Raw genomic sequence first — 14181 nt, 5'->3', positions numbered from 1 at the left:
CTGTCCTCAGCCCCTCGAGTCTTCACAAAGTGTATGGCAAGGTGGTGCTATCTCTCAGAGGGCTGGCATCCAAGTATTTCTGTACCTGGATGATTAGTTGATACAAGGACAATCCACGTACCAGGTGTAGGTCTCTATCAAGACAGTCCAATCCCTCTTTCATGCCTCGGGCCAGTTGATCAACAAGGGCAAGTCAGTACTGCTTCCTGTGCAGAGAATTGATTTTACAGGCGCAGTTCTCGACTCCAGTTCAGGGAAGGCATACTTACTCCCAGGCAGATTTCAGGCAACATTGGACCTATGCAAAAGTCTCAAGGCCCATCCTTGTACAACGGTAAGGAATTGCCTGAGACTTCTAGGACCCGTGGCAACTTGCATGACATGCTTCACCTCAGAGGCAGGGTGGTTGGAGTTTGCTTACTGTGCATCTCGTCACCTACTGGACATGCTGATGCACTTGCTGCAAGTGTCTTTTCATCCCTAGATTGGTGGATGGACCTGCCAGCATATGCAAAGAGGTCTAATTTTCCCTGACTCTGCCCTACATGACTCTGCTTACGGATGCTTTGTCCCTAGGCCAGGGAGTTCATCTGGGCAGACCTTCAGACTTGGACAGATCAAAAACTCTCTGTCCACATAAATGTTCAAGAGGGATTCATCTGGTGGGTCAAGTGGATCCACACATCAAAGGCTGTACTGTGCAAGTCCTCACAGACAACACTGCTGCTATGTTCTGCCTGAATAGACAGGGAGGTGACAAGTCAGATCACCTTTGCCAGGAAAGTATAGAGCTCTGGGATTTTTGCTTCTGAAATACCATGACCCTCAAAGCCTCACACCTCCCAGGTGTTCAGAACTGTCTGGCAGATCAGCTCAGCAGAACATGCAGCAGGAATCACAAAGGGTCCCTCAAGATGGATGCAGTCAAATCTATCTTCCAGGCCCCAGATCTCGCTCGTGTAATTGAAGAGGAAGTGTCCCCTGCTCTGTCCAGGTCAGATTACAGCCCAGGGTCTACCTCACACACGTTCCTTCTCCTGTGGAAGGACAAGCTGCTGAATGCCTTTCCTCCCAGTCCCTTGAATCCAGTGGTTTTATGCCAGCTCAAACAGGATTATGCCATTCTGATTCTGACAGCACCAGCCTAGTCACATCAGCGTTGGTCCGTGGACCTCCTGAGATGCTCCCTCAAGGACTCTATAACACTGCCTCAAGTCACTGATATAATTTCACAGAACTACGGCCAGCCCTCATCTCGCAGTTGGGATGCTCAGTGGTTGTCAGCTCAAGAGACTGAGTGTTTCCTAGAGTGTCTGGACATTCTCTTAGGAAACCATCCATTAGATATATTTACATGATGATGTGAAGATGTTTCTCTGTGTGGTCCTAGTCGTGGGATACACCTCTTATGCAGACTTCTCCTTCACTTATACTGGAGTATTTACTTCCCCTAAAGGGAAAAGGACTTTCCACTTATGAGGGATCCCACACCCCTTTGGGACTTAAATTTGGTTTTGTCAGTGTCAATAGGTCCTCCTTTTGAGCCTATGGCTACTTGTTTATTATTGCATCTCTCACTGAAAGTAGTATGCCCAGTCGCTAGTAAGAGGCTGGGAGAGCTCTGAGCATTAGTTGCAGACCTCGAGGGTACAGGTGTCTTTAAGGACAGGGTTTATTTAGGGCCTCGCCTTGTGTGCCTGGCAATGGAGGTTTTGGATACCCTCCTTAATCAGTCTGTCTACTTGCCAGACTTTTCTCTAAAGCTTCACTGTCATGAGGATGAAGAAAGCCCTGTATTTTGGATGCCCACAAGGCATTAGTCTTCTACTTGGACAGGTCTAACCTGTGTAGTGTCCCTCAGCTGCTCATGTCCTTCACTGGCAGAATGAAGGGGCAGCCCGTGTCTACACAGAGTATATCAACCTGGATCTGAGCCCTGCTCTGCACTACATGCTTAAGTCGGTATCACGAGAGTTATGTCTGGGGTCTGTACAGCCCCACCGGAGGACAGGGCTGGGGGCGGGGCTGGGGGCGGTACAGACCCCAGACAGCAGATGCAGCTGCGTGGAAGGGCTGGGGGTCTGTACAGCCGCGCCAGAGGAGCTGCTGGCGAGGGGCACTGGCTCCTGGGAGCGGCGGCCCCACATTCTGCTCCTTCCACCACTGCAGTTCCCGGGAGAGCCCTGCGGTTCAGCAGATACCATTCTCTATCCGCGGATATCTGCATCCACAGATATAAATTTGTGTCCGCGCAGGGCCCTAGTCACGGAACATTTTGGGAGGGTGGGGGGGAGAGTCGGGGGTGGGATACTGTACCAGTAAGAGTTAAAATCTACTTGTATCACAGGCCAGAAGGGACCATTCAAACCACTGGTCTGGCCTCCTGTATATCACAGGCCATTCAATTTAACCCAGGTACCCTGTGTTAAGCCCAGAACTTGTTAGATCAAAGCACTTACATCCCCTCCCCACAATGGCAAAAGGCCCCAGCAGGAACATTCCAGAGGAGACAGAGGCTACGTCTGTGGGTCTGCACGGAGCTGGGGGTGCGATTCCAGCTTGCACACACATCCTCGCACTACCTCTCATTAAACTAGCAGGCGACAAGCAGTAGTGTAGCCACGGTAGTCCGGCCAGTGGTTAGCGAGGGTGTGAGCTAGCCATCAAACCTGCCTGAACCCAGGGGTACCTACTCGGCATGGCTAATCCATGCCACCGCTCGGCACTGCCCCCGCTTTCACAGCCACGCTACTGCTTTTCATGAGTGCAGAGACGAGTATGTCTGCGTGAGCATACCCCAAGCTCAGAGTGTCGACGTACCCTGAAAGAGCTCGGCTTGCTTGGCCGACCAAAACAAAGGCTGGGGAGAGATGCAGACACTCTCTATGCATCAGGGGGCAAACACCACGGAGGGGGAAGGGCTGTTCATAGTAAAGGACAATGTTGGCACAAGAACAAGTGGGGATAAACTGGCCATGAATAAATTCAGGCTGAAAACCAGAAGGCTTCTAACCATTATCAGAAGGAGGCTCTGGAACAGCCTCCCATTGGAAGTGGGCGGGGGGCAAAAGGCCTAACTATTTTTAAGGCAGGTTTATGAATGGGATGGTATGATGGGCTGCCTGTGACAGCAGGGATGGGACTCGATGACCCAGAAGGTCCCTTCCAGCCCTATGTCCAATGTTCCTATGTGCCAGTCTTGCCCCAGCCACATGAGCTGAGGGAGAAAGAAATTCCCACAGAGTCAGGGGTAGCCCCTGGCAGCCATAGACTGCACCAGCAGCAGCCAGAGCCTAGGAGGAGTGATCCAGCTGAGGCAAGTCCCTGTTTCTCCATCAGGGACCTAGATCCCAGTGAGGCGGGCAGCAGCAGCCCAGCCAAGGCCTTTGCTGCCTTTAAAGCCTATGGCAGGGGTTCTCAAACTTCATTGCACCGCGACCCCCTTCTGACAACAAAAATTATTACACGACCCCAGGAGGGGAGACTGAAGCCTGAGGCCTCCCGAGACCCGCCACCCTGGGCGGAGGCAAAGCCCAAGGGATTCAGCCCCAGGCAGGTGGCCTGTAACCTGAGCTCCACTCCCTAGGGCTGAAGCCTTCGGGCGTCAGCCCCAGGTGGTGGGGGTTCTGCTTTGGCCCTGGACGGTGGGGCTCGGGCTTTAGCACCGGCAAATCTAACGCCAGCCCTGGTGACCCCATTAAAGCGGAGTTGTGGCCCATTTTCGGGTCCTGACCCACAGTTCGAGAACTGCTGCCCTATGGCATTCCTGGAGGTGGTATTTTTTTCTCTGTTCCTGGATACCTGCAACGGTCTTCTTTATGGGGGTCAGACAGCATACCCTCACCTTCTCCCCACACTGCTCCACACAAGGGAGAAATCCATATCTCCTCCCCCTCTCTCCCCCCGAGTGATGGTTCCCAGTACCTCCTAGGCAAAATGACTCACCGTGGCTGGACAGCGAAGTCGAATGGGGTCGGTGGAGGGTGGGATGTAAGGGAGCAGGGGGTGGAGGCTGGAAGGTGATTTTGGTTGGTTTGTGGGGAGGAAATTTCATGTATATTGGGGGACGTAATTCCTAGCCAGCCATGTGGTTAAAGTCTAAGTAAGCATGTGACCCTCTTTCTGTAGGTATTTCTTGGTTTTGCACGTGGCTCTGGGAGGAGGGACTGGGGTGAATGGCTGTGGGGCATCTTGTGGAGGATGAATGTGAGTCTCTCTGTGTGAGGTAAATGTGGCTCTGTGGGGCCATTAGCAGGTTCTATGATGATGAACATCACGGAAATGACTGTACATAAATAAGCATTAAATCACCATTCTGCAAGAGAAGCGGGTCAGGTGCTCAGTAGAGACACCTCTGCTTGGTCTCTGAGCCAGCTAAGCTCCTGGAGAGCTTTTTTCTAGACGTCACTGAATGTTCTGTTGCCTCCCTGCTGCGTACTGCTAAATGGGGCTCGCTCTTTCTCTTTCAGCCGAGACTCCAATTGAGGAGTTCACCCCGACGCCAGCCTTCCCAGCGCTCCAGTACCTGGAGTCAGTGGATGTGGAAGGTGTGGCCTGGAAAGCAGGACTTCGCACAGGAGACTTTCTGATTGAGGTAAGCCCCAGAGGCTGAGGAGAGAGGAAATGCTGGCCAGCATGTTTCTGTGCTGCCCCAGGGACACAGCTAAACAAAAGAGCCCTTCATTTGTAAGGTGCTTTCAGAGCTAGGTGTGCTCATTGCTAAGGTTAAGATTCTGTCACGGTTATTTTTAGTAAAAGTCAGGGACAGGTCATGGGCTATAAACAAAAATTCAAGGAAGCCCATGACCTGTCCCTGACTTTTACTAAAAATAACTGTGACAAAAGGGGGCTGACGTGGTAGGGGAGGGCTGGAGCCTGAGTGGAGGAGATGAGAGCCAGAGCACTACTGCACAAAGGAGGGGGTCCAGCACCTACTGCTCATGGTTGCTCGGAGCTGTGGGGGCCCCCTGCTGCCCACAGAGGCTCAGAGCTCCAGGGCCCCCGCCAGCTGACCACTCTGGCCCACCACCCTGGGGCTGGAAAATGTCACAAAGGTCTCTGTATGTCATGGAATCCGTGTGCTCCATGACATAATCTTACCCTTACTCATGACTTAAATCTCTGAATCTGCCTCCTGTCTCGGCTCCTCCAGTGAACCCTCCAGCTTCTCCAAACGTGACAGTGCAGCCAGGGAAGACATGCAAGCAACTATGTGCTTCTCATTCCACCAGTCAGGAAACAGGCTGACTTGGCTGTGATGGGATGTGCCCTGGGGTGAAGCCTGGAAGCAATTGGAACTGCTCTGCCCCCTAACTATTCAGCTGGGTTGGCCTCTCACCCTGCTTTTGCTGATGACACACAGCCAGCCCTTGGGCTCTACCATGACCCAACACGACAGCAGGTGACACCACACCCCCAGCTGAGTTACCTGAGTGCTTTACCTAAGCCACTCATGGACCAACAGTGGAGGCACCAGCCAATTTCCCAGCTCCCCAGCCTTGCACCCCTACTGGAGTATAAACCCAGAATTATTCCATCTTGCGCCGGTCAGGGGTCTGTACGGTACAAGCTCATTAATTAGTCCGCTTCCCTCTCCATGTGGGGAAGATATGCACCAGCCTTTGTTAACAGAGCTAAGATTCCCTAACACTTCACTCAAAAACATACTGGTTAAGATAAAACATAAAACAGGTTTATTAATTACAGAAAGATAGATTTTAAGTGATTATAAGTGATAGCAAACAGATCTAAGCAGATTACCCAGCAAATAAACAAAAAATGCAATCTAAGCCTAATATACTAGATAGGATTTGAATCAAACAGTGTCTCAGTCTGTTAGCTAGTACAAGCAATTTGTAGATGTTCTGTACACAGGAAGGAATCCTCTCTTCCAGCCTGGGACCAGCACTTCCCCCAGTTCTAAGGTGTTTCCAGGTGTTGAGTTGCAGAGGGAGTGACGCCTCTTGGTGACGTCACTTCCCCCTTTTATAGTTTCTTCTATATGGCGGGAACCCCTTTGTTCCAAGCCAAGTTCCCAGCCCAGTTTGTGGAAAAATACAGGCACCAAAATGGAGTTCAGTATCATGTGGTCTAGTCACATGCCCTGGCATGCTTGATGAGTTATGGCAGCCATTATCCATAGGCTGTCTGAAGCATTCCCTGGTGAGGACAAGTCTTTTCCATGGCCATTTTTTTTGTTGATGGGCCATTAGCACTGTCTAGCTTCTTCATTGTTATATGTGAAAGGCTAGTTGTGGGCATGTCAAGGTTCCTTCCCCACTCTGAACTCTAGGGTACAGATGTGGGGACCCGCATGAAAGACCCCCTAAGCTTATTCTTACCAGCTTAGGTTAAAAACTTCCCCAAGGTACAAACTTTGCCTTGTCCTTGAACCGTATGCTGCCACCACCAAGCGTTTAAACAAAGAACAGGGAAAGAGCCCACTTGGAGACGTCTTCCCCCAAAATATCCCTCCAAGCCCTACACCCACTTTCCTGGGGAGGGCTTGATAAGACTCCTCACCAATTTGTACAGGTGAACACAGACCCAAACCCTTGGATCTTAAGAACAATGAAAAATCAATCAGGTTCTTAAAAGAAGAATTTTAATTAAAGAAAAGGTAAAAGAATCACCTCTGTAAAATCAGAATGGTAAATACCTTACAGGGTAATCAGATTCAAAACATAGAGAACCCCTCTAGGCAAAACCTTAAGTTACAAAAAGACACAAAAAACAGGAATATACATTCCATCCAGCAAAGCGTATTTTACCAGCCATTAAACAAAAGGAAATCGAATGCATTTCTAGCTGGATTACTTACTAACTTAACAGGAGTTCTGAGGCTGCTTTCCTGATCTGTTCCCGGCAAAAGCATCACACAGACAGACCAAACCCTTTGTTCCCCCCCTCCAGATTTGAAAGAATCTTGTCCCCTCATTGGCCATTTTGGGTCTGGTGCCAGCAGGGTTACCTTAGCTTCTTAACCCTTTACAGGTGAAAGGATTTTGCCTCTGGCCAGGAGGGGTTTTATAGCCGTGTATACAGAAGGGTGGTTACCCTTCCCTTTATATTTCTGACAGGACATTTCTAGCTTCACAACATCTTTCAGTAACACACACACAGCAAAACTTCATAACGTCACATACAATGACAGCACATACAATCCACCAGGATATTAACGTTCAACAGATCAAGACTTCTAGAAGGATACCTCACAAGGCATACTTTGTACAAAACAGCCTAATTCTATGACAGTGGTGAATATGGGGGTGCCAGGGTGTCACAATGTCCCCTGCCACTGACCAGGAATCATAATAATAATTGAGGTTAGAAATAGAAATGGTCCACTGGATGGCACCCAGCCCCTCTCCTGGAGGCCAGTGCAGGATTGGTCACCACAGGACATTTACTGGAACAGTCTGAAATATCACAAGTACTGGGGCTTCCAGCCAGGTATCGCATTGAGCTGATGCAGAGTGTTGCACTCCTCCAGCGCCGCGCCGGAGGCTCCAGCAGTTTCTGCAGAAGGTCAGAGACAATCAGTAGATAGCTGTGCTCTGCCTTCTATCTGCCTTCACGACATTTTTGTGTGTGGAATTTCCTGATTTTGTTTAAAAAACAAACGAACCAAACTTGAACGTCTGTGGTATTATTTCCTAATTCTGCTGTATAGATAGTTAAGTATTAGAATGAAGAAAATCTTATTACCCTCTATGCTGGTGTGTAAACAGACGCTCAGAATCCAGCCACACCGATCAGTTAAAAAAAAAACCCCTCTGACCAGGGGCTGATACTGACAGGGCTTGTGTGTCCATGTTTGGAGCTGGGGCCTAGCAAGACATCCTGTCTGGGGAGCCCAGCCCTTGAGTCAGGGATGTTGAGTCACCTGGTATGGGAAGCATACAGAAGCTTTGTTAACATTTTACATTATTATTTAGTATTCATATGACATTCAGTCCCAGAGCCCCCAGTGATGATCAGAACCCCAGGGCGCTGGGTGTTGTGTTAACACACAGGCCGACACAAGGTGCTGGGGGGATAATCGGATGGATACACAAGACAGCGAACTGGGGAGTTTTAGAAAAGGAGCTGCCAAGCCGCTATGAGTCCAAGTTTCATGATCCGTGTTGAGCCTGAACTACTCCCTGTTTCCTCGAGTCCAAGGCCAGCAGGGACCACGGTGATCATCTAGTCTGACCCCCTGCGTAACACAGGCCGGAGACCTGCCCTACAATAATATTGGATCTGTGTGGTTGGTTACAGCACTTGCCTTGAAACCTTCGCACCTTTGGTGCCATATGAGTCTCTGTTCTAGGTCAGACTGGTGCCAGCATCACATCTATGGGATCTGTTATTTTGACTGTGCCCGAGTTTGGTTCATTGGAGTTCTTAGATCTGAGAAAAGCTAGTTACACCCAGTTCAGTTCCTGCTGCTCATAGAGAGCCAGACAGAGGACCAGGGACTCCGTCTGAGCTTTATTTACATCCTTGGACTGTTCTTGAACAGAAGCCTTATCCCGGGCAAATTCCTCATTTTGGGTACTCTACCCTTGGTGGGCCACCTGGGCCTCCCACTTCAGTAACACCATGAAAGAGGTGTCCATCCAAGCCGAAGTCACCACCTCTTAAAAAGGGAAAGAAACTTGTGGCGTCATCCCATCTCCTGCTCGCGTATCCCCTGCAATGTGGTAGTGGGAAATGTGGTTTCTGCAGGTTATAAGAGAAGGAGGAAGAACCAGTGAGCGGACTGAATCAGAAACTTCCCCACTGGACAGGTTATCCCATAATAGTCTATTAATGGGTTTCTTAACCTTCCTTGGAAGCATTTTACAGTGTTGCTCGTCGGAGACAGGCTACTGGGCTAGATGGTCTGATCCAGTAGGACAATTCCTTTGGTCCGACATGACCTCTTGGGCCAATTTATACTAGAGAGAAATAGGAAGGAGTTCCTTGGACTCTTTAAGAAGGGCTGGAAGGAGTCAAAGCACTCTTTGATGGCGTCCTTTCACGTCTCTGACACTGAAAGCAGGTCTTCGGCCACAGCTGTGACTTTTCCATTTCAAGGCTGATGAGGTTTTTAAAAATTGAAGGGCCCTCAAGGCAGGAGGCAGGCATTCGGACTGGAGCCAGCCTGCCGTCAGAGGGCTGTCAGCCTCCAGTTCCAGCTGTTCTCAGGGACAATACAATCCAGAGCCAGGCATCAGGGAAGCTAGACAAACCTTGCAGGGGCATTAGGGAGCCTCCCCTCTGCATCTCTGAAGCCTCCGCCTCAGGAGGCGCTGTGTCTAGGACTGAGGACATATTTAGGCTTGGCAGAATTCACTTTCTATTTTTATATCATTTTGAAAGATAATGTCAATGTTTATTTTAAGCATTTTTTTCCACACTTGCGAAAAATTATGGGGAGGTCAGACAATTATTTAATGACAGTAAAAGTTGAGATTCAAGAAGTTAGAGCTTTATAAACTGTTAAACATCACATGTCCAAATGTACAAAGTAAATGTCCTTAAATCCTCAAATCCTAACTGGTTTTACAATTCATTTGCTAGTCCATGTACAACAAGCCTAATTCAAAATCACTGGGTTTTGACTCCAATAATTTCTGAAGTAGCATTTTTCTTACTTTGCCTACCTGTAAATTTCTGTTGTTATTGGTGGAAATATTTTTTCGTTGGCTTCTGCCTACACAGTGAAATTGATGTTAGCCAACATACACCAATATAAATGTAATTTTTCCAAGCCTACATATACTAGACAACACAGAAACAGCTCTGAAGTTAGATCTGCCTTCTCCATCTATCTCACCTTTTGGGGAATGCTTAACCCAACTTTTTCCAGCGTGGCAGAAGATCTGTTTGGACTCTTGGGTCCTGGAGATCATCACCCAGTTTTGTGAAATCCTTTTGTAGCGCTTTGCAGTCTGCCTGGGACTTAACTATCTTGAGCAATTTTGTATCTGCAAATTTTGCCACCTTGCTGTTTACCCCTTTTTCCAGATCATTTATGAATATGTTGAATAGGTCTGGGCCCAGTACAGACCCCTGGGGGACACCACTATTTACGTCTCTCCATTCTGAAAACTGCGTTTATTCCTACCCTTTGTTTCCTATCTTTTAACTAGTTACCAATCCATGAGAGGACCTTCCCTCTTCTCCCATGACAGCTTACTTTGCTTAAGAGCCTTTGGCGAGGGACCTTGTCAAAGGCTTTCTGAAAATCTAAGCACACTATATCCAATGGATCCCTCTTGTTCACATGCTTGTTGACCCCCTCAAAGAATTCTAGTTGATTGGTGAGACATGATTTCCCGTTACAAAAAAACATGTTGACTCTTCCCCAACAAATTACGTTCATCTCTGTGTCTGACAATTTTGTTCTTTACTATGGTTTCAACTAGTTTGCCCAAAACGGAAGCCAGGCTTACTGGCCTGTAATTGCTGGGATCATGTTTGGAGCCCTTTTTAAAAATTGGCATCACATTAGCTATCCTCCAGTCATTTGGGACAGAAGCTGATTTAAATGATAGGTTACAGACCACAGTTAGTAGTTCTGCAATTTCACATTTGAGTTCCTTCAGAACTCTTGGATGAGTATCATGATCTGGTCCTGGTGATTTATTACTGTTTAGTTTATCAGTTTGTTCCAAAACCTCCTCTAATGACACCTCAATCTGGGACAGTTCATCAGATTTGTCACCTAAAAAGCATAGTTCAGGTTTGGGAATCTCCCTCACATCCTCAGCCATGAAGACCGATGCGAAGAATTCATTTAGTTTCTCCGCAAAGGCCTTGAGTGCTCCTTTAGCATCTCGATCGTCCAGGGGCCCCACTGCTTGTTTAGCAGGCTTCCTGCTTCTGATGTACTTCAAAAAAAAATTTGCTATTACTTTCTGAGTCTTTGGCTAGCTGTTCTTCAAATTCTTTTTTGGCCTTCTGTAGCAAGCCGCCAACTCACTGGCATGGCGCCTCCAGCTGGTCAGTCTGGGAATTAGCTTCAGCTCAGGAGTGCCCTCCTCTGGCCAGTTTCTCCTCTGCCCTTACCTGCCCCTCTGCAGTCCCTTTATCTCCTCCAGTTCAGGCCCCACATCCCTCCCAGACCACAGTGCCCCTTACCTTCGGGTACTGCCCTCCCCAGCAGTGTCCCCACACTCTGGGTCTCACCTCTTCAGGGGAACCCCAACCCCCCTATATCCACCTTGCCTCAATGGTTACTGCCAGTCGTCATCTAGCCCCTTCTCTCAGGGGCAAACTGCAGTCTGTGATGGCCACTCATCACTGGCAAGGGGGTTGGACCTGCTGCCTTTCTAGCCCCAGCTGCCTCCTTGCAGCCCTAGTACCTCCCCTGGCCTTTAGCTGGCAGAAGATGTCACACTGTGGGGGTCAGCTCCACCACATGGCTGACATGCCCTTCCCCCTTCCTGACACAGCGGGGGGAAGAGGGTGCAGGAGGCGGCTCCTCCAGTGCAGATTCGCCTCCCCTCCAGGGACTGCGACTGGTTTAAGGACACTTTGTGCCACATCACGGGGGTATCTGGGCTTTGAAATGGCCTGTGATACACAAGAGGTCGGACTGCGTGAGCTGGTGGCTGTTTTCGACTTAAACTCTGTGAAGTTATTAAATTGTTGTTAATGATGCAGAAAATCATTAAATCTCAGGAGAAATTTCCTAAGTGTCAGAGCAGTAGGACAATGGACCAGACACCTCGGGAAGTCGTGGAATCTCCTTCACTGGAGGGTTTTGGGAGGAGGCTGAAGAGCCATCTGTCTTGGATGGTGTAGACACAGCATATCCTGCGTCTTGGCAGGGGGTTAGACTAGATGACCCTTGTGATCCCTTCTAGCCCTACGGGTCTGTGATTCTGTGGGAAGGCAGACATGTTCAATAACTGTTTCTGGTCTGTATTTGTAAAGATGCAGGATGATCTAATCGTATCACATGAGGATGATGAAGTATTTTACATTCACTAGGGAGAAACGTTTTCAAACCAGCCGGTCCAGATAACTTTCACTCCTAAAAGAGTTCACTGAGGAGCTCTCTGGCCCGCAGATGTTAATTTTTAATAAATATTGGAATATAAGGAACACTCTAGAAGAGTGGATGCTAATGTTGTGCCGGTAGTCAAAAGGGGCAAGTGCCATGACCCTGGAAACCTGCAGGCCGGCTAGTCTATCAGTTCCAGGCAAAGTAACAAAAAAACTGATACAGGATTCAACTAATGAAGGCTTAAAGGATAGGAATGTTATTAATGCCAGCTAGCGTGGTTTTATGGAGCATCAGTCTGGTCCAACAAACCGGATTTAGTTCTATGATGCAATTACAAGTTTGGTTGATGAAGATGACTGTGTAGATGTATTTCAGAGTAGCAGCCATGTTAGTCTGTATTCACAAAAAGAAAAGGAGGACTTGTGGCACCTTAGAGACTAACCAATTTATTTGAGCATAAGCTTTCGTGAGCTACAGCTCAAATCATTGGATGCTCTGGAACTGCTCCCTACGAAGCCAGTCAGGACCCTGGGGCAGTCTCCTTTCTGTGAGCAGCCTGACTTCAGGACACACAGCTCACACAGCTTCCACCTTCCTCGGTCTGACCTCGGAGCATTCAGCATCCTCTGCCCCTCTGTGCGCTTCCCACAGCGAGTCCGCCCAGGCTGGGTCTTGGGGAAGCCAGAGGGTCCTGCCCCCCAATTCCGCAGTCAGACGTGACTCTCAGCCAGCCAGTAAAACAGAAGGTTTATTAGACGACAGGAACATGGTCTAACACAGAGCTTGTAGATGTAGAGAACAGGACCCCTCAGCCGGGTCCATTTTGGCAGGCAGTGAGCCAGACAATCATGTCTGCACTTCACTCCTCATCCCCTGCCAGCCCCAAACTGACTCCCCCTCCAGCCCCTCCTTCTCTGGGTTTTGTCCCTTTCCCAGGCCAGGAGGTCACCGGATTCCTTTGTTCTCCATCCCTTCAGCTCTCACCTTGCAGGGGGGAAGGGCCCAGGCCATCAGTTGCCAGGAAACAGGGTGTCGGCCATTCTCTGTGTCCAGACCCCTGCATACCCCTGCCCTCTAGGGCTCTGCAACCATCATACACCCTTATCCCACCACATAGATACTTAAGAACTGCCTAGGGGAAACTGAGGCACCCCCACATTATGCAGAGGAAACATTAAGAACAGTCCCGCTTTGTCACAGGCTAAAACCCACTGCATCGGATACATGCAGTAGAAAATACAGTAGGAAGATATATATATACACAGAAAACATGAAACAATGGGTGTTATACAGATCTCAGAAAGCTGTTGTCAGTGGTGAATCAACATTTTATGGGAGTGTTTCTAGTGACGTGCCACAGGGATCAATTCTAGGCCTGATGCTATTTATCATCTCCATCAATGATCTGGGAGTGAAACATGGAATCACTGGTGATACAATTTGTGAATGACACAGAGATTGTGAGAGCGATGTATAGTGACAAGGACAGGGCAGTCATACAGAGCGATCTTGATAGCTTGATAAGCCGGGCCCACTCAAACAAAATGCCTTGTAATCCAGCCAAATGCAAAGTTATATATCTAGGAACAAGGAATGCTGGCTGTACCTGCAGACTGGGCCTGTGTCCTGGAAAGCTGAGGCTCTGGAAAGGATTTAGGGGTCGCAGTGCACAAGCAGCTCAACTCGCTCTCCCGATGTTATGCGATTGCAAAAAAAAAAAAAAAAAAAGCGAATGCAATTCTTAGACGTATAAATAGGGGAGTAGCAAGCAGGCGTAGTAAGGATTTGATTTTACCTGCGTGTATATGGTATTGGTGAGACCAATACTGTGTACAGTTCTGGTGTCGACATTTTTAAAAGGATGTTGAAAAATTGGAGACTGTAACCTCCTGAATATCACAGGCCTTTACATTTTGCCCAGTTACTCCTGTATTTCACCCAATAGCTTATGTTTGGCTAGAGCATAAAGGCCTTCCAGAAAGGCATCTAGGCTTGGTTTGATGACATCAAGAGATGGAATATCCACCACGTCTCTTTGGAGTCTGCTCCAGTGGTTAATCACCTGCACTGTTAATAAATTGTGCCTTATTTCTAATTGGTCAGTCTTGAATTTCAAGCTATCAGTTCTTTTTATGCCTTCCTCTGCCTTTAGTATCTGGCAGTTTCTCTCCATGAAGGTGCTTGGACAGTGTAACCAA

General features: G+C 48.5%; 1 protein-coding gene across 12 annotated transcripts in view; it reads left to right on the top strand.

Moving 5' to 3' along the window:
* Positions 1 to 14181, top strand: part of SHANK3 (SH3 and multiple ankyrin repeat domains 3) — a 675575-nt gene that overhangs the window by 596933 nt on the left and 64461 nt on the right. For all 12 annotated transcript variants that reach the window (XR_012666651.1, XM_075124628.1, XM_048820302.2 and 9 more), the window contains exon 15: positions 4470 to 4594. Coding sequence is in view for 11 of the 12 variants with exons in the window: in XM_075124628.1 (XP_074980729.1) it covers positions 4470 to 4594 (125 nt within the window). In the remaining variant the exon portion in view is untranslated. The remainder of the gene's footprint in view (positions 1 to 4469; positions 4595 to 14181) is intronic.

This window comes from Caretta caretta, chromosome 1, assembly GCF_965140235.1.
Source record: "Caretta caretta isolate rCarCar2 chromosome 1, rCarCar1.hap1, whole genome shotgun sequence".
In the NCBI taxonomy this organism is placed as follows: Eukaryota; Metazoa; Chordata; order Testudines; family Cheloniidae; genus Caretta; species Caretta caretta.
Note: the sequence above shows the minus strand (reverse complement) of the source record. Positions and strands in the feature narration are given on the sequence as shown.